The 20,845-nt window shown below is 51.9% G+C and overlaps 1 protein-coding gene across 5 annotated transcripts in view; it reads left to right on the top strand.

The window, feature by feature from the left end:
- Positions 1 to 20,845, top strand: part of MBTD1 (mbt domain containing 1) — a 1,870,500-nt gene that overhangs the window by 1,827,054 nt on the left and 22,601 nt on the right. For all 5 annotated transcript variants that reach the window (XM_069654918.1, XM_069654914.1, XM_069654913.1 and 2 more), the window contains one exon: positions 5,628 to 5,705. In XM_069654918.1, coding sequence (XP_069511019.1) covers positions 5,628 to 5,705 — 78 coding nt within the window. The remainder of the gene's footprint in view (positions 1 to 5,627; positions 5,706 to 20,845) is intronic.

Below are 20,845 nucleotides of genomic sequence, written 5' to 3'. Positions count from 1 at the left end.
CCCTTTAAAGTAGGTTTGACTGTACGGCCCTTTACATTAGTAGCTAAGTCTATTGGGGAATGGTGCGTTCAAGATTGTGATGTAAAGCGGCTACAACGTGGGCTTCATTCTGAGTGCACAAGTCTACATTGTTGGACACTAGACGTTCTGCACATTCATTTACACATATATTGATTTCAATAGTAGTATTTTTCACATCACTGTCTGTTTGTGGGTGCACTTGACTACGTAGGTCAGACCGCAGCTACATTTTGAATGCAGCAAAGAATACCCAATAGCACACGAATATCGCAAAAAACAGGATAGAGGACACCCAAGAAAAGAAAGTTGCAAATTAGCAGCTAGCAAGTTCTTCCCTTTGCACAAAGTCAAAATAATTCCAATACTTGGAGTTAAATAAGTAATACTCTTAAGGACCACCCCATCGAGTCACACTGACTAGTGGAAAGTCAGAGTCATCAGACAAAGAACTGTTACATATAAGCCAGAGTGTAGTTCAAAGAGGATATTCAGCCTCCACAGTCACCCGCTCTGTGCAAGCAAAAACGTGTTTTCACACAACACAGTTTCAAACACAAGTATTCGCTATGTAACACGCTGTCTATTGCAAGATCAGCAGCATTTTAGGGTAAGAACAGCCCAACGACACTTGCTTGAATTATTGTCACCAGGATATAAAATTATCAAAAAAAGAATTTCCAAAATCACCAGATTCAAAATCAAAAAATAGTTCAAGGAGAAACAGAGCGTGGTTCAAAGAGGTTATTTCCCTCTGTCACCTGCACTGTTCTGGTGACACTGTCTTTTTTCAGAGCACAGTTCCCAAGCAAGGGGTGTCTTGATTGGTACAGTCTGTACTCCATAACAAAGCGTTGCTCAAAGAAGGGATGGACCCTCCGCCGTTGCCAACACTGCACTACAGAGTACACAAGATTACAGAACACAATTCTGTAGTTGGAGTAATCCAATCGGTCTGTTCTGTTCTGAACTGGAGAACACAGCATGGCTCAAAGAATTCAAAACCCTCTGCAGTCACCTGCAATGTGTCAAGAGAACAGATTCTTTATATAGGCTGGTCCAGAGATAGTTCACAGTAATTCCAAAAATATCAGCTGTTTTTAGTTGAGGCAGAGTTGTGACGCGGCTTTAGTAACAGATAAATCAATCAAAGTATGCAGAGCAACTATATTCAGTTAGCAGCCGCTTAATGGGGAACAAGTAAGGCAGTTGAATAGGTGTTGCAAACCTAAGGTTGCAAAATGTTGCAACACGCCTTAAACAGAAGTGTTAAATAAAATGAAATGAGGGAAGGCACAACCTTGCAGTTGACCGCATCTGCTAATGTAGCTGTATCAGAGCTTCACTTACGGAACAGTCACTCTGTTGTTTCGCTCACTGTGCTGCAGGAAACGAGTTTACCCAGACCCAGCTCCGTGAACGCTGTGAGTCTGAAGAGCAGAGCGATGTCGGAAAACAGGAGCAGGAGCGGAAAGCATATGACGAAAAGCTCTTGTTGGCATTTAGACTTTAGCAAAACAAGCAAATCACAGCTTGCACCGCTCACACAAGTGAACACAATGGAACACCCCTACTGCGCTGCGCTCCGCCACAGGAGTGAAATATAAAGATGACTGTCCGCCTAAGCACAATTAGCAGTGAAGAAATACTGCAAACACTCCAACAGGTATGTTCATTGTAACGTTTAGGAACACAATAGGACACCCCTGCAGCAATTCTAATCTCCTAATGGTGAATGTCTATACATATATTTGATAAGGTCTTGTGTGACAATACTTGGGTACTATTTTTATATTCTTAGTGTGTAACTATAGGCATAATAAATAACTGTGTTTTTATATAGTTACTCTCTACCTTGTATTATTGGTGTTGCTCATTGTAGCCCTAGACCGCTCTCAAACCTTTCCCGAGAATAAGCCTTGACTGCTAAGCTAGCTTAACTTGATTGGGTTTTTGCTAATGTGCGAAACCTGAGTGTATTCTTGCATGTAAGCCCTGAGATTCCTTTATTCAGGTGCCCAAGGGAGGGCCATCACTTTTGGATCCCAGCCCTGGGAGTGGACAAGCGAGGGATGATCACCTGTGAGACCCTCAGGCGAGACGCGATATCCTTTTGGTATAACGGGATAAGGAAGACATCCCTTAAGCTTTCATAGGATATTCAGGTCTGTCTCTCTTGAGTAAGAAAGAGAAGTCCAATCATAGTAGAATGCCAAGGGTTGTGAAATGAGGGAACAGAATCTGTTTGGCCATGACACCGACTTGTCCTTCCCCAACTCTGGTCAAATGACTGCTTACCAATCTCCGGCCAACCATTCCAAATACCCAGGAAAGAAGGGTAATATCGGGAAAAGGGAATTGTCCCGGTTATAATAAAATCAAACTGGGTGTTCCCCCTTCTCCCCAATTTCAACCACCTTATACCCTTCGCTTTGCAAGAATCCTTATTGGTCTTGTCCCGTTCTTCACCTCCCCATTTCAAAAACATACTGGGATGAAGAACAGTAGTCCGGGAGTAAGAAAGATTACCTTTGGGAAAGATCCCTATGGTACTGTGAGGAGGAAGATGATTGAAAAGGCCTACTACATTCCACTAGCAATATGTCCCTTTAATGAAGTCAGGCACTTGATAACAACAATGCACACCGGACTGTCATTAAACACTGACCAAGGTATATAAGGTGGAGCTTTGCCAGAAAAGATGAGCGAGGTGTGGATGCTGAAGGATCTGTGGAAGCTGCAGCAGAAGGAAGACCTCGAGGTATCCGGTGGAGAACGGGACGCCCGGATGCTGACCCAGTGTGTAAAAAGGGTTGCAGTGTGACGAGGGAGCCATGTCTCCAGGGAGCTGGATGGAGGCGTGCTGAATCCTGCTGCTTGTGGCCCAGCAATTGCTCATTCCCCTGGGAGGAATCCAGTTGCTTGGGGCGTCTGAGGAGGCAGGTGGTGAGATCCTGACTTCAACACTTTAGCTGATTAGCCTTTCCCAACAGCACTGCGCTAACCAGTGAGTTTCTATGGGATGAGAAACCTGGTACGCATGCACGAGGCTGGAGTGGGAGTTTTTGAATAAAGAAAGAATTGTACTAGCGGCACGACAGAAAGAAAAGAAAACCGAAGTGTGCAAGCGGCACTAAAGGGAAGGAAAAGTGTTGAAAACTTTTGACAAAAGGACAGAAGAGGGTCCGAGTGACCCAAAAAAGAAAGCAAGAGTGAAAGTTTACATGTGCAAGCGGCATGGAAAGCAAGCAATAGTAAAAGTTTAAAAGTGAAATCGGCACCGAAAAAGAGGCGTGCGAGCAGCACGGAGGAAAGGAAATTTAACAGTGCACACGGATCGGAAGGAAAGAGGCATAATTTAATGGCAGGAAGATCAGAGTGCAGGTGACACAGTAAAGACAGAAAGTTGCAAGAGGCACAAGATAAAGAAGGAACAAGAGAAAATACAGATGGTGCCAGAAGCAAGGGGAGAACGCAGAATTTCAGCTATTAAAGGCACTGCTGCAGCTGAAGCCAAACGGGGAGAAGTCATAAGGAGAGTGGGCTGTGTATCAGAGTGGTGGTACATAGAAGAAGTAAAAAGCTATGCGTTCTCGTAAGTCTTGTATAGACCTAGTGTTGAAATATTGAACTTGTATGCTGTTGGTTGTGATCCACGAGGAAGAATGGAACAGTGAAAAGCAGAAATTTTGTGTTTATGAACTTTTTGGTGAACTTTGAAACAAGAGGACCTTACTCTTGGGGAAGGGAACTCCAATAAGCCTACAGGAACTGCGTACTTTGAGAAGCTTGGGGAAAGGTACCTGAGCTAACCTTAGAAGACTTTGTGATGGAAGTGGTTTTGACATTACAAAAAATGTGCCAGGGGGATTCGAAAGGGCACGTTTCAGTTGAACTATAGTGCATACTGGCAGCGCCAATCCTAAATCCAGTCCTGGATATATTTCTTTGGGACACTATTTTTCTTTTAAAGCAGTCATGCACAACATTTGTTTTCAGAGTGAGGGCAAGCATAGGTTTGACAGATACAGTTTTTGTTTTGGGACTTGCGGACATGGACTATCCTTAGAAGTATCAGTTAACGAAATCCCAAGTTGGAGATGGGGCAAATTGGGCATTACACCAACCCTAATAACTTTGAATAAAGGTTTTCGAACTGTGATCTCTTGTCTGTATCTCTCTCGATACCATGCCTGTAAAACACTAACCTCGGTTTCTTCCGTGTTTCCCACAAACAGGGTAGCCTCCCATAATCCTCCCAACAGGGCTGATTTTGGAAATCCATCTTAATACTGAGTTTGATCATTTACTTTCTCAACATTAAACTAAAGTTTTTTACTTCGCCTCCAAAACATGATTTGCTAGTGCCACCATGCGCTAATAGCCTTCTAGACCTTAGGAGGGGTCATTAACATTTGGGTTAATGACCCATCCCCAACTTCTACAAGGCTATATTGGCCCATGGAGATTGTTCTTGACCTTGCATCAGCCCATCAGAATGTTTAAAGTGCAGTCAATAACTACTGGTATTGAATTCTTTCTGAACATTGTCTTCAAAAGCAGACAGGAGAACAAAAATGTATTTTCCAGGCAAGATTTCTTTGAAAAAGACACTTATTTTCTGTGATGTTTTCTTTTTGCTGCAACATTTTATTTAACACATGAAAGGAAAAGCTAACACATGAGGAAACGCTTTCATTTTTTTTTATAAATAAATAGTTTACTTTGAAATCACACCCAATGCATGCTCATAGAAAACCTCTATCAGTTCAATCAACTTTCCAATTAAGATGCTTAACTTGAGACAACAACCTTTACTGACTCATTTTGTCCATTTACTTTACTCGTTGATAAAAACAATTATTTTCCTCCAAAACATGTATTGATACAACCACATTGTGCTTATCCAGGAGGATAGCTCAGCGGCAGCGTGCTCGACTTGGAAACAAGACGACACGGAGCAACACCGGTTCGATCCCTGGGTCCGCGCTTAGAAACCTCTGGGTATTAAGCGTGTTATAAATAACCTATCATATCATATCAATAGGTTTCCAGACCACGGGAGTGGTCATTATTGCTTGTGATAACCTTTCCCCAGTTGATGACCCTCAATGCGACAGTGGTTTACATTGGCATGGTGTGTTGTGGTAATAGGTTGCTAATACTAGACAGCTTGGGTACAGCATAATGTAATTAAATCTGATTCTAAAAAACAAGACTCTCCTCCGGACACACATGCCTCTGTTCTTGACACAGAACACCTTGGAACTGAGCTCAGGGTACTTCCAGTTGGCATGTATCAACACAACAAAGCTGTCTCGCATGTTCATCTCTGTCCCCACTAGCATCACACACTCCAGTCGCAGATCCGCAGGAGTGCATGCAGATCATGCAGATTGCAACGCAGTATAAATTCCAGTAACACATGAGATTGTGATTGACTTGTATTTCTGTACCAGTGCATTGTGTTAAAATTACACAGCAGTAAGCTTGATTGCTTATTCTATTTGCTCACAAATGCTCTCGCTTCTGCAGCCGTAATTGTTCCGTTAATTCACATTTTTTAAATTGGTCTTATTTCTTAGTAAAATTAGTTTATTCTCTTTCAGCTACTAAAGACATCCAATCCAGTGTGCCAAAGCAGAAGAAAAAGGCCAAGTCACAGCAATACAAAGGACATAAGAAAAGTAGGTTGCATTCCTTTTTACGTTAATTTTTCTAACTATACTTCAATTATTGCACATTGCTTCCTCTAGTGATGACAGATGGGCTGCTCTGAGCTCCAAATGCCAAGATACCCCTAGAATCACCTTGTTCTTTTCAGTAATCTGAGACACAAGGCTAGGAATGCGCCCCAGTGGCTCTCAGTATTCTGGTTCTCCTGTCCATTGAACAAAAATGCCTTTTTCAGCAGCAGTTGCAATGAATCAACCACTGTACCGCCATGTGGAATATCAGGTTAGTGGTTTGATCTAGACAGCATGTTTGAGTTACGTAGACAATCAAAACATCTGTAAAAAACACTTCGAGGGGATTGGGTCCTCCGACATATTCCATATCTATGACAGGTAATCACCACAGCTGTGCTGCTTCGGAAACTTTTTCCTGCGTCGATGATGTCGATGCGCCGTCGTCAAGGACCTCCTCTGACATCATCCAATGTGATAAGTAGGACGCACGACGCCCGTAGCTTCACTTCAGTTTTTTTCGCGAACGTGTTTCTTCGTGAATATCGGTTACGCCTCGACTCTTTGGAGTTCTGTTCTTCGAACCAGTTCGTTTTTGTGAGAAAATCCTTCGTAAGAAGATGTCTTCTACTTCGTCTTCGACCCCGCGTCCGGGTTTCAAGAAGTGCGGGGAGTGTGGGTCCAAGATGTCGGGGACGGACTCGCAGGACGCCTGCCTCTGGTGCCTCGGGGAGGCCCACGACACGGATGACTGTATCGACTGCCAGTCGCTCATGTCCAAAGCCTTACGGGAACGTAAGAAGAAGTTGTTGGTAGGTCGGGTGTCCAAGCCCTGGAAGTTGAAGTCTGCGGGGCTTTCGACGGATGATTCGAGAGGTGACTCTCCGCGTCGTCGTCGGAAGTCTCGTGGGTCTCCTTCTAGGAGTCGGTCTCGCCACTCCTCGGCCTCTTCGAGGCATTCTCGGAAGCGCCGACAGCGGTCGTCTTCCAGGTCCTCTTCTGAGGACTCTGCCTGGCACGTCGCTTACCCCACCAGCCGTGCGACGCCGGAGGAATGGGCTTCCTTCGGGAAGAAAATGCTGGCGATTCTCGAGTCGCAGGGTACTAAACCGTCCGCGCCCCCGAGTGGGGTCGGCCGTGAGAAGTCGAGAGACACCGCTCGCAAGAGTGGTCGGCACGAGTCACGGGAGAGGTCCCGTTCGGACAAGGGGACTCGTTCTCGACGTACCCGTTCCAGGTCCCGGTCCTCGACGCGTTCGAGACCGTGTGCACCTGTGATGTCTTCGAGGAAGACATCGACGCCTGAGGCGTCGAGGGCGTCGACGGGCTTTCTCGAGGCTCCGGCTCCGAGGAAGTTGTTGAAGCCGTCGACGCTCAGGTCATCGAAGGACACGCTCGGAGCTCCGGCTTCGAGGACTGTGTCGACGCCGTTGATGCTGGCGGCGCTGCATCTGACGTCGACGCCGATTTACTCGACGCCGATCCTCTCGCCGCCGATGCCTGTTCTCTCGACGTCGGCGCCGATTCACTCAACGCCTTTCGAGGCCGGGGTGTCGGAGGTACCCCGTGGCACGGGTGAACCCCCTAGAAAGGCTCTGGTTAAGAGCAAGCACTCTCGGGTGCCTTCTTTTCACCACCTGGAATATATTTTGGGGTGGATGAGGATTCTGATGGGCTGGTTCCTAGTCAGGTTCCAGATGAGATGGTCTCTGGCCATAGCCAATTTGACGATTTGAGGCAGTCACTGCATGATGCCAGTGGACTGGTCACCTCTCCGGAGGTGGAGTTTTGTAGGCCTGAGCCTTGCTCTCATGCCGATTCCTCGTACCGGCGCCTTATGGCTAGGGTCTCCGAGTACTTGGGATGGTCTGCTCCCCCCAGAGGAGTTTGTGCAGGATGATCTCACGGACATCCTTGATGTTGGTCCCCCAACTGACCCGGTACTGCCGTTTCATATGGCTCTACAGAGAAGGGTGGCGGCGGCTTGGACTGCTCCGGAGAGTCTCCCGGCAGTGGGCAGGTCCTTGTCACGAAAATACCGTCCAGCCAGTAGCGACCCCGGCTACTTGACCAGGCATCCCACTCTGGAGAGTTTGGTGATGCAGGCGGCCACGGCCCCGGCAAAGCAGGCGTTGTACCCTACCATCCCTCCTGATAGGGACGACAAACGTTTTGATGGCTGGGCGAAGAAAGTGTTTTCTTCGGGTGGTATGGCGCTTCAGGCGGCCAACTCCATATGTGCCTTGTCTCGTTTCACACACACTCTGTGGAACTGTGTTGCGTTAGCGGCTGAACATATTCCCGAGGGGACGAACAGGATGGTTTCCTTGCTATGGTCCAGGATGGTAAGCATGCCATGTGTGAGTCCGTTCAGTCGGGTTTGGACATGGCTGAATGCGTCAGCAGGTTCATTTGCGGCGGGCACCGTGATACGCAGGTTTGCGTGGTTGCGGAAGTTGGGGTTTGCTCCTGATGTGCAGTCGCGGCTCCTCAACATGCCCTTTGACGGTGAACACCTTTTTGGCAGCAAGGCTGACGAGAGCCTTGAGAGGTGCAGACCTCCAAAGCTGCAGCGAAGTCGTTTAGGCGCTGCAGTTCGCCAACCTCCGCCTTTTCGTCCTAGGGGACAGCAATGGAGGGGTGGTTCCTTTCGCTATTACTCGTCCTTCAGTAAAGCGAGAGGAGCTAGCAGTCAAAGAGGCCAACGCAGGGGTACCTGAGGTGGACGACAGGGTACCCGTGGTGGACGACAGGGTACCGTGGTGCCAAGGCCGCTTGGGCAGTTGCCTCTTTGCCCTCAGGTAACGCTGCAGCCGCTACCACTCAGTCATGAGGCCATGTCCCATGGTTCGCCGGTTGGTGGAAGGCTGGCGCAGCATCTTGTAGAGTGGCGTGCCATTACTTCAGATGTGTGGGTTCTGGAGATCATAACCCACGGCTACTGTCTTCCCTTTCGGCAGAGGCCTCACGACAATCCACCATGGAACCTCTCTTTGAAGAGTCTGGATCCGCTCCTTGCGCAGGAAATTCATGCCCTGCTGGAGAAAGGCGCCATAGAACTGGTGCCTGTAGCGGAGAGGAACAAGGGATGGTATTCCCCTTATTTTTTGATTTCGAAGAAAGACGGGGGATTGAGACCCATCATGGACTTGCGCGGTTTGAACAAACTCCTCAGGAAGGACAAGTTCAAGATGGTTACTCTCTCTCAAGTCCTCCAGGCCCTTCAGCTTCAGGACTGGTTGGTGTCTCTCGACCTCAAGGATGCTTACTTCCATGTGCCGATCCATCCCAAGCACAAGAAGTACCTGAGGTTCGCGGTTGGTGACTCGCACTTTCAGTTTCGGGTCCTGCCGTTCGGATTGACCTCCGCCCCGAGGGTTTTCACCAGGCTCATGGTGGTGGTGGCAGCGCATCTCAGGCAAGGGGGGATTCACGTCTACCCCTACCTGGACGATTGGTTGATCAGGGGGAGCTCTCCCGAGCAAGTCCTGGATCATCTGTCCGTCACCTGCCACTCCCTTCACAGGCTGGGCTTCTCCCTCAATTTAAAGAAGTCCCATTTGACGCCAACACAGCGGCTCCAGTACATCGGAGCAGTGCTCGACACTTCCCTGGGGCAGTGTTTTCCTCCCCAGGTGAGGGCTCTTCACATTCAGCAGATGGTACACAAGTTTCAGCATGCCCAGACGCTCCCAGCGTTCGAGTTCTTGAGGTTGCTCGGCCTCATGGCATTCTGCATTCTTCTGGTGCCAGAGGCTCGCCTGCGGATGAGATCTTTGCAGTGGGCACTCAAGATGCAATGGTCGCAGTCCTCCGGCAGGATGTTGGACCCGGTTCAGGTGCCGCCCTCGGTCGCCCAGGACCTTCTGTGGTGGGCTGTCGAAGGCAACTTGATGAAGGGGGCTCCGTTTTGGATTCCCTGGCCGGAGGTGACGATAGCGACGGATGCATCCCTCACGGGATGGGGAGCTCATGCCAACGAGCTGACAGTCAGCGGTCGTTGGTCTCCGTCGGTGTCCAGACTCCATATCAAACTGTTGGAGCTGAGGGCCGTCAGGCTAGCCCTGAAGGCTTTTCTGCCGACTGTGCAAGGAAAGAATGTCCTGATCCTGACGGACAACAGAGTGGCCATGCACTACCTCAACAAAAAGGGGGGGCAGGGTCACTTCTTATGTGCAGGGAGGCGATGCAGCTCTAGTTCTGGGCCATCCAGCAGGAGGTTTCGATCTCGGCAGTTCATCTGGCCGGAGACAAAAACGTGGCGGCGGACGCTCTGAGCAGGCAGAGCACGATCTCTCACGAGTGGGAGTTGGCTCAGGAGATTCTCCTGGAGATCTTCGCCCTTTTGGGGACCCCTCAAGTGGATCTCTTCGCCTCCAGTGTCAACCGGAAGTGCGAGAGGTTCTGCTCGCGGGAATTTCCTCCAAAAGGAGCCTTAGGAGACGCGTTCATGGTGGAGTGGTCATTCCCACTGCTGTACACGTTTCGTCATCCCGCAAGTGCTGTAGAGGTTACGGAAGTTCGGTTCCCGGATGATCCTCATTGCTCCGGCGTGGGCTCGGAGGACGTAGTACCCGGACCTTCTCGACTTGTCCATCTGCCCTCCACGTCGTCTTCCCTACCGAGACGATCTGCTCTCACGGGAGGGGGTGGTCAGGTTCTCCATCCAGAGGTCGGATCTCTCAACCTTCACACTTGGCTTCTGAAAGGTTGAGGTATAAGGATTGGGACCTCCCTGAAGACGTGATGGAGGTGTTGCTTTCGGCCAGACGGCCGGCAATAAAGTCCCTGTACTGTTGCCGTTGGAGAAAGTTCTGCGACTGGTGCAGGATTAAGAATGTGGATCCTTTTGCATGCGACATTCCTGCGGTTCTGTCTTTTTTGCTTTCTTTAGCCCACAGGGGCTTGCAAGTGGGTACCTGTCATGATGCCCGCTCCCGGGGAGCCGTTTCAAGCCCTGCGTCCCCGAAAGCGGACATCCAGTCCCCAAGGAAGGACCCAGCAACCCCATATAGGGGCCCTTTGGACTTTGTCCTGGCGCCTATGGCGCCAGGCTCATAAAAGACATCAGGCCTGGCGCCATAGGCGCCAGGCTCATTATGGGAGTGCTTGGGTGCACTTACCTGATGCAGACCATGCTGCAGGATCCCAGCCTCCTTGAGGCCTGAAAGGAACTACTTTACCTGTGGGACTAATTTACCATCCGGGCGTGGTCGGGGAAGGATACATACCTGATTGGAGGAAGGATACATACCTGGAACTTCTTCCAAGGCTATTTAAACCCCACCCGAACAGCCACACGTGCTTCGCGTTGTTCTGCATCTAGCAGCTGGACGCTCGCTGTGTCTGCTCCTGCATCCTGACTTCTGCCACGCCTGCCAGCATCCTGGATCACCTGCAAAGGAAGAGAAGAAGAGAACAGAAGAAGGAAAAGTCCTTACCTGCTTAATACCGCATCCCGGAGACATCTCGCCGACAATCCTGAAAAGGAAGACTTTTATTTAAAAGCTCATCGCGTCGATTGCTGCAGCGCCGCATTCCACTCATCTTTTCAGGGCGCCTCCATGTTCAGCAGCGATCATCCGGATTCGCAGTCACGCCCCAGCGCCTAGGGAGAAAAAGACCAGAACAAAAGGTGAGAGAGAGAAGGGAATAAGGAAAGCTAAATCTCCATGTTAAGACTTACCAGTTGATTCATTCCCTCTTCATTTCGGGTCCGCGCCGCATCCTGGCATTTCCGGACCCCGGCCCCAATGGGGAAAAAGAGACATCAGTGTTAATGAGCGAATGAAAAGACATTACCAAAAACGCTCATTAAAGACTTACCTGATTTCTACAAGGATTTTACCTCTCATCTCGGGTCGGTGCCTGTTCCCCGGCATTCCGTACCCCGGCCCCTATGTGGAAAAACACACTAGCATTAGTACATTAATGCATGGACAGAAGGGGAACCTCTTATCAAAAAACTTACCTGGAAGCCAAGCAAGTTTGGTTCTCACCAATCCGAAAATCCAGTGAAGTAACTGGATACCAACGCGCCCCTGCATCAGAAGCAGGATGGAGAGCTCGTCCTTCCAGACCCTAAGGTGAGACGCTACGAGGAATCACAGAAGGGTTTCGAGGAGGGTGAGAGGGGAAAGTGGGAGGACGATTGCATTACCCCGCAGACAGTTCATCCCCTATTTTCGCCTACAGAAGGATACTTCTACGAGCCAGACAGGCCAGATTTGGGGGCCCGGTCCAGTCCGTCTTCCGAACCCTGCGCATCACCTTAGAAGAGGTCACAGCAGCGCGAACCAGGCCAGCACCTCCGTGGGAGTCAGGTGAGCGTTACAGTACCATTAAAGGTTACCTGACGGCGCGGTCCATATTTAGCCGCTCGTCTGAGGAGTGTTCTTATTTTAAAAACCCTTTAATTTCTCAGTTTCTGAAAGGGCTCACTAATGTGTTCCCTCTGTCACCTTTCCAGGTGGCCGGGTGGGATTTGAACCTTGTTCTCAAGTTTCTAATGGGTGCTCCATTTGAGCCTTTACATTCTTGTCCTTTGAGATTGTTAACCCTGAAAACTGTGTTTTTAGTTGCGGTCACTTCCGCTCACAGAGTGAGTGTGTTACAGGCACTTTCAGTTAAGCCACCCTTCACTGTGTTTCATAAGGACAAGGGTGTCCTTAGAGTTCGTCCTTCTTTTCTTCCGTAAGTTGTGTTAAATTTTCATTTGAGCCAGAAGGTCATTCTTCTGGCATTTTATCATCCTCCGCATCCTGGTAAGGACGAGTAGAGGCTCCATAGGTTAGATCCTAGGAGGGCTTTAAGTTTCTACATTTCACGCATGTCACGGGTCAGAGTGGACGATCAGCTCTTTATTGGTTACGCTGGAAAGCGTTTGGGACAAGCTGTGACTAGATGTATTATCTTGTCAATTTCTGAATGTTACCGCCTGGCGGGTAAGGACCCTCCAGTAGGCTTACGGGCCCATTCGACTAGGGGTATGGCTGCCTCTACTGCCCTGCAGAGCAGGATCTGGCCTTTGGCAAGGCAGTCCTTTATGCTGCAATTTGATTGGGCATTCTAAATGTGTATATTCTAAATTCTTTTCTCACCTCCTTTGTGAGTCTGTCATAGATATGGAATACGTTGGAGGACCCAATCCCCTCGAAGAACAAGTCTCTTACCTGGTAACGTTCTTTCAATGGGATGGTCTGACGACGTATTCCATATCGCTCCCTCCCTGCCTTCCCCACTACAGAATTTCTTATGCGATTGCAGCTTACGTTTTCCGCAAGGCTTTCTGTGGTCATACTGGCAGAAGATTGGTGCCACACGTTCTGGGGAAAAAACAACAACTGAGGCTACGGGCGTCGTGCGTCCTACTTTTAACATCCGGTGACGTCGGCTCGACGGAGGCCCTCGAGGACAGCGTATCGACGTCATCGACGCAGGACGCAGACGCCGAAAGATTTTCCGAAGCAGCACAGCTGTGGTGATTACTGTCATAGATATGGAATACGTCGTCGGACCATCCCATCGAAAGAACGGTACCTGGTAAGAGAGTAACTTGTTCTCCTCAGTCATTTTCCCACATCATGTCTTCCTCCCAGTCACTCTTCGTAGGAGGTTCTTTACATTTCCAGCGCAGCAATATTGCCCGCTTCGCTAATAATAGACTAAGATTAAGCAACTTGCGCCATATGGGATTCATTTTGGTCACTATTCCCAATAAACACATATCTGGATTTCATTCAATGGGCTGATCCGACATCTCGTCCAGTACATTACACACGTCTGCCCAGTACTCAGTTAACCGCGTGCACGCCCACAGCATGTGTAATATATCCGCCCCTTCGCTCCCGCATCTTGGGCACCTCCCGTCAGTCCTGGGGTATATGCTCTTAAGTCTGGCCATGGGGAAAATGGGTTCTGCGTAATATCTTGTAGTGTATCAGCGGTACCTGGAGTTGTAGGGTATATTCTCCAGCATGGGGTCTGGCATGGATTCACATGCTCATGAATATTCCCCGTCGTCAGGCTGGGAATCCTCGGTAAAGAAAAAACCAGTATCAGTTTCGTTTCTGATCTGTCTTTCGTAGTAATAACCAATCACTGGTCTCTGCGTCATACTGACCACAGCCAATGACTGCCCTCTACCTAAGCACCGCCTCTGGCAGCCATCTTCAGATTTTTACCGCACGTTCATGTGTTGGGATCCTCGTGCTATTGCTCTCGAGCGTTAGTGCTATTTTTTCGCGCTTTTTCACAAAAAACTTCGATTTTCGGTCAAAAGAGCCTCAAGCTCCACCGATCCTACATCCGATCAACGGGGACCCGTGTCGGATTCATCTGTGCCCCTCAAGGGTGAAGATTTCGTCGAGCTACACTTCGGAGGACTCCAGAAGCTTCTCAGGCCCGGTCTCGGAGATGGCCCAGGAGAAGGGAAGCTCGACGCCCGGAAAGCTGTTCAGGGCCTGCCCTGGATGCCAGCTGCAGAACGTCTTCAAGGAGGACGAACACTCTTTCTGCCTTTACTGCCTTCATGGGGACAAGACGCACGTGGAGAAGGACTGTGCGTTTTGCGGCAACATGTCGGAACGGACCATGAAGGACCGCCATCAACGTCTCGCCAGCTGGCTGGAGGGTAAGAGCCCGTCTGGCGAGAAGAAGAAGAAATCTGAGCGGTCTTCTAAGACCTTTGAGGGCGCCCCGGCGACGGGGGCCCAACATAAGGCCAAGCACCGCGAGTCCGCTGGCACCGGGAGCGCCGAACGGTCGGGCTCTACGGGCGCCAGGCAGGGCGCACCCTCCCCGGCACCATCAACCACGAGCCAACGCTCTGGGTCGGGTAAGAGGAAGGCCGAGCACCCGGCGAAGCTCCTGGAGAGACCCCGGTCGAGCTCTAAGGCAGAGGAGGAGCGTGGCAGTGCCCCCTCCCTCAAGGATAAGGCGGTGAGCGCACCTAAGGTGGTGAAGGCCTTGATCCATTCGACCAAGCCCTCTATCGAAACGGTCGCGGCGGCCCTGGCCCAGCCTGTGGAGGCTGCACCAGTGGTGGCGGCCTCGGGGCCCAGAATCTCCCTGCCTCCCCGGAGGGAGTCTTCTTTCGTGCCCATCGATAGGACCCCCGTGAAACCCTCCGTGGGGAAGAAGGGGGGGCAGGGCGTCGTCGTAGATTCGGCCTCAACCTCAGAAGAGGAACTGATCGAGGTCTTAAGCCACGGCCTAGGCGTGGAACAAGACCAGCCCGTCGGAATGGGCCCCGACGCAGGTGACGACGACGACATCGTCGAGGATACCGACGGGGCCCCTGCTCGCCCGTCGGATTCCCCTCTGCCAGCGCCGCAAGACAACTCAGCGGCCATTTTGTTGGCTATACAGTCCTTATGCTCCGAGATAAGGACGAGACTACCGTTACCGACGGAGGAACCTCTCCCGTCGGGGGATCCAGAACCGGGACCTTCTGGTGTTCCCCCTACCAAGAAAAGAAGGATCCATCCACCGCCTCCTTTTCAACCGTCGCGCCCCGTCCAGCCCTCCTCCCCGTCCACCCGAGGGGATGATACGGGGACTGACACGGCAGCGACGGGTACGGACGACGAGGCATACGACGAGGATTTTCCGTCGTCGCCTCCCCCCAGGGCTTCTCCGCCCGACGAGATTGGATCGTTCCACTCAATGATCGCCAGGGCATCCGAGCTTTTCCAACTCTGCCCTGAGGAGAAGAAAAAGGAAGGCTTCCTTTACCAACGGCGCGAGACCAAGAGGAAGACGGTCCTCGCAGTGCCTCTGTTGGACGACATTTGGGATGAGGGCCTTTCCCTCCTCAAGAACCCTTCCACGACGCCAGCGAAAAGAGACCGGTACGAGAAAAAGTACCGGGTCCCGGACTCGGCCCCCCTATGCCTCCGGGCGCAGCCTACCCCGGACTCCGTCGTCTCCGCGGCAGCCAGGAAGAAAGCGGGGGGGGGTGCGGCCTCCACGTCGACTTCCCCGCCGGACGGCGAGGGAAAGAAATTGGATGCCATGGGACGCAGAGTCATCTCGTCGGCGGCGACGACGATTAAAGCGGCCAACGCCTTGGCTATCGTGGCCCGCTACGACAGGGAACTCTGGTACAAGATAGCTCCCCTGCTGGATTTTCTGCCGGACGACAAGAGGGCGGAGGCCCTTGAGATCCTGCAGGAAGGTGAGGTGGCCTCGGACCACGCCATCACCGTGGCGACGGACATCGCCGACACTGGGTTCCGCCAGATGGGCAACGGCGTTTGCCTTCGACGTCGCGGATGGCTCAAGGCTACGGACTTTCGGCAGGACGTCCAGAACAGGGTCCTGGACATGCCCTTCGACGGGAACAACCTGTTTGGGAAGACAGTGGACGATTCCCTTCAGGCCATCAAGGCGGATACTGAGACGGCCCGGGCCCTTGGAGTGCTGCAGCAACGGCGGACGCCCTTTCGGAGCGGCGGAGGCAAGGGCGCCTCCAAAGGTTCCGGCGGCGGTTTCGCTTCCTACCGTCAAGCGGCCCGCTCGTCGTCGCAAGAGGCCTACAGAGGACGAGGCAAGTCTGGCGGCCCCCGCCGTCGTCGCCAAGGAGGCCAAGGCGGCAAGGCCGCGTCCAAGCAGGATTGAACCGGCCGTGGGGTCGGGCCCCCACCGAAGCACCCCGGTGGGAGGCCGGCTGGCGGGCTTCGTCAGCGTGTGGGAGTCCATCTCCACCGACCGTTGGGTGCTGGACGCCCTGGCCCGGGGCCACGCGCTCGAGTTTCAAAGAAGGTGCCCGCGCGTCCCCCCCGTGGCCAGGAAAGAACTTCACGTCCCTCAACTTCTCCTGGAGGTAAAGGCGATGCTCAGAAAGGGCGCCATCGAACTCGTCCCAAAGAGGCTTCGGGGCTCCGGAGTCTACTCGCGTTACTTCCTCGTGAAGAAGAAGACGGGAGGATGGCGCCCCATCCTGGACCTGCGACGCCTGAACAAGTTCATCAAGGCGCAGAAGTTCCGGATGGTCACCCTCCAGCACGTCCTGGGTCAGCTGGAGGAAGGAGACTTCCTATCGTCGTTGGATTTGGAGGATGCCTACTTCCACATTCCCATCCTAAAGGGGCACCGAAAATTCCTCAGATTCGTGGTCCAAGGGCGTCATTACCAGTTCAAAGCCCTTCCCTTCGGACTGCGGTCGGCACCCAGGGTTTTCACCAAGTGCCTCGCACCGGTGGCGGCGCAGCTGCGCCGCGAGGGGATTCACGTCTACCCCTACCTGGACGACTGGCTCATCCGCGCCAAGACGAGGGAGCTCGCCGTGGTCCACACGGCAAGGACCGTCCAACTCCTCACGGACCTGGGATTCTCCGTGAACTACGCCAAATCCCACCTGGTGCCCGCGCAAGTCGCACTGTTTCTGGGAGCGAGGCTCGACACAGTGTCCCTTCTGGCCTCCCCGTCGGAGGAGAGGACCAGGACCATCTTGGGCAAGGTGCAACGGATGTTGGTGGCCGACGCGGCCAAGGTGAGGTCCATCAAGTCCCTCCTCGGGATGATGTCTTCCTGCATCTACCTCATTCCCATGTGCAGGCTCCGGATGCGCCCGTTGCAAGAGTTCCTGGATGCGCGCTGGATCCAGACGACGGGCAGCTTCGAGGAAAGGATCAAGCTCGACGAGAGTTTCCGACGAGCGATACGGTGGTGGGGCACCCGCGCGCATCTGACGGCGGGCATGGACTTCCAGACCCCAGCCCACCAGGTGACTGTGACCACGGATGCCTCCCTAGAAGGGTGGGGAGCGCACACCGAAAATCTGCACGCAAGGGGACTCTGGCTCCCGACGGAGAAGTCCCTGCATATCAACGTCCTGGAGCTCCGTGCAGTGTTTTGGGCCCTCAGGTCCTTCCTTCCGTCCCTCAAGGGCAAGGTGGTGAGGATCTTCACCGACAACACCACCACCATGTTTTACATCAGGAAACAGGGCGGAACCAGGTCCCCAGCGCTGTCCAAGGAGGCGCAGGACCTGTGGCATTGGGCCGTCGCCCAAGGGATTCTTCTGGTGCCGTTTCATCTGGCAGGGATAAAAAACACCATCGCCGACTCACTCAGCAGGGAGCTGCGCTCGTGCCACGAGTGGGAACTACGGCAGGATCTGGTGGATCGCCTCTTCCGACGGTGGGGCACACCCCAGATCGACCTGTTCGCGACGGCGACGAACACCAAGTGCCGGAGGTTCGCCAGCAGGTTTCCCCAGACGAGGAGCATGGGCGATGCTTTCTCGTTCCCCTGGGAGGGCCTGTTCCTCTACGCGTTCCCTCCCTTGCCTCTGCTAATCCGGCTCGTCAACCAGCTCAAGAGGTCACGGTGCAGGATGATCCTCGTCGCACCTGCGTGGCCGAGGCAGATATGGTTCCCGGACCTTCTGGACTTGTCGGCGTCCCCGCCAATCAAGCTGCCGGCGGACGCGGATCTACTCTCCAGGGAAGGAGGCGCCATCCTCCACCACGACCCGAAGTCGCTGAACTTGCAGGCCTGGCTCCTGCAGCGCTAGAGTTTGGAGGATACGACATACCGGCCGATTGCAGAGAGGTTCTTGCAAAGGCCAGGGCGTCCTCGACTCTTAAATGCTACGGACACAAATGGAAGAGGTTCTCTGTCTGGTGCCACGCACAGAAGGTTAACCCTCTACGGATTACGGCTCCCCAAGTGCTGCCGTACCTGCTGACGCTGGCCAAAGCTGGTCTGGCACACGCGTCCATCAAGATTCATCTTGCTGCGATCTCCCGATACACCAGAACCACGGGCCGGACGTCCTTGTGGTCTCATCGTCTGGTGAAAGAGTTCATGAAGGGACTGTTCAGATCGTTCCCGCCGGTGAAGGCTCCGGCCCCGGCGTGGGAGCTCAACGTGGTGCTGACCAAACTCATGGGACCTCCGTTCGAGCCTCTGCACTCGGCCCCGTTGAAGTTTCTATCGTGGAAAACAGCTTTTCTCGTGGCCATCACCTCCGCACGACGAGTGGGAGAGATCCAGGCCCTTTCCTGCAAGGCCCCGTACTTGACTTTCCACGACACGAGGGTAGTGCTCAGGACGCACCCCTCCTTCATGCCCAAGGTACCGTCGGACTTTCATCTCAACGAACCCTTGGTGTTACCTGTGTTCTTCCCGTCGCCTTCGTCGCCGGCTGAGAGGACTTTGCACTCGCTGGATGTAGCTAGAGCGCTGAAGTTCTACGTGGACCGCACGAAAGGTTTTCGGAAGACGTCACAACTCTTTGTGAACTTTGGACCTGTCAATCAGGGGAAGGCTCTCTCGAAGGCTTCCATCTCCAGATGGCTCTCCGGCTGTATCATGTACTGTCACCGGTTGGCAAACCGACCGCTGCCTGGCCGTCCGAGAGCCCATTCCACCAGAGCGATCGCAGCTACCACGGCGTTCCTATCTGGTGTGCCCCTGCTGGACATATGCAGGGCTGCTACGTGGAGGTCGACGCACACCTTCACGAAATTCTACTGCGTCGACCGGGATTCCAGGGAGGAGTCCAGGGTCGGCCAAGCAGTGCTGCGCAACCTGTTCGCCTGAGGTGAGCCTGGTGAGGAGGTAAGATGCTTAATGTTGAGTTGATGTGATGCTTAATGTTGAGCCTTTGCCACCTCCCGTGGTTGTGCATGTGTGTACTGCTATGTATTCTTTATTCATGAGCATGTGAATCCATGCCAGACCCCATGCTGGAGAAGGAACAAGTTACTTACCTGTAACTGTTGTTCTCCAGCATGGGTCTGGCATGGATTCACATGCGAACCCTCCCGCCTACCCCTCTGCGGCTCTTCACTTGGTCATACTGCCACTTCACGTGCTTCCAAATCTGAAGATGGCTGCCAGAGGCGGTGCTTAGGTAGAGGGCAGTCATTGGCTGTGGTCAGTATGACGCAGAGACCAGTGATTGGTTATTACTACGAAAGACAGATCAGAAACGAAACTGATACTGGTTTTTTCTTTACCGAGGATTCCCAGCCTGACGACGGGGAATATTCATGAGCATGTGAATCCATGCCAGACCCATGCTGGAGAACAACAGTTACAGGTAAGTAACTTGTTCCTTCTTCGTCAGTCCACACAGTTGTGTCCACTGGGTGTCTGTAAGGGCGTGGCCTAGATCCTGTTTCCATTTCCCTCTTGCATCTGTGGCCGGTACTTCTCTGGTTGATAATGGTATTTTGTATAATGTGGCAGCAGATTAATTAGATCTTTTCACTAGTTTGTGGATGATGTAGAATGTTCTACTAATAACATTATTGCAGTGTATACAATTAAGGCAGTGCAAGTCCCATTTGATTTAAGGTATATTTTATTTATTTATTTTATTTTATAAAGCGCCCAACGGCCTGGAGACATCGTGGCGCTGTTACAGCAAGTTACTTAGTACAGTAGGGCAGGTAATACATAGGTAGTGAAGAGGTTGGTATATGTTCAGTGACAGTGTAGAGAAAGAGTTCCAAGGGTTACAGTGGGACAGGGTGGAGAAAGTACATTTGTAAAAGGTGTTTGCTAAAAACAAAGTTATTTAACTGTTTTCTGAACACTGTGAGAGATTCTTCGCTTCTTAAGTTGAGAGGTAGTGCGTTCCAGGCTATTGGGGCTAATACTTCAAAGCTGGTGCCACCAGCTTTAGCTCTGTTGAACGCTGGGACCGATAGTAGGTGGGAGTATTGGTCACGTTTAGGTCTGTGGGCTGAAGTCTGGTGTATTCTGTCTATTAGGTATGCTGGGGTGGTCTTGGCGAGGCACTTGTGTATGATGGTGAGGGCTTTGAATGTTATGCTTTCTCTGATTGGGAGCCAATGTGCGTCCTTTCTTGCCTGGGAGATGTGCTCTCTCTTGGGGATGCTGAGGGCGTTATTTTGTGCAATCTGTAGTCTGTTAATGTTATTGGCAGAAGTGTCTATGAGAAGGATGTTACAGTAGTCAAGTTTTGCTCCAATTGTAGCTCTCGCAATGTTAAGGAGATTGCTTGTAGAAAGGTGGGGTTTTACTGCATTTATAATTTTTGTGGTGAGGGCAGCGGCGGATGAGATGGTGCTGACTTGCCTGTCCATAGTTAGGGTAGAGTTGAGGTAAACCCCAAGGGTTTTCACTGATGTGGAGGCTGTAATGGTAGTTTTATCAATAAT

The sequence above is a fragment of the Ambystoma mexicanum genome, chromosome 3q (assembly GCF_040938575.1).
Source record: "Ambystoma mexicanum isolate Mex_15411 chromosome 3q, UKY_AmexF1_1, whole genome shotgun sequence".
Taxonomy (NCBI): domain Eukaryota; kingdom Metazoa; phylum Chordata; class Amphibia; order Caudata; family Ambystomatidae; genus Ambystoma; species Ambystoma mexicanum.
The sequence above is the reverse complement of the archived record's forward strand: the minus strand, read 5'-3'. Positions and strand labels throughout refer to the sequence as shown.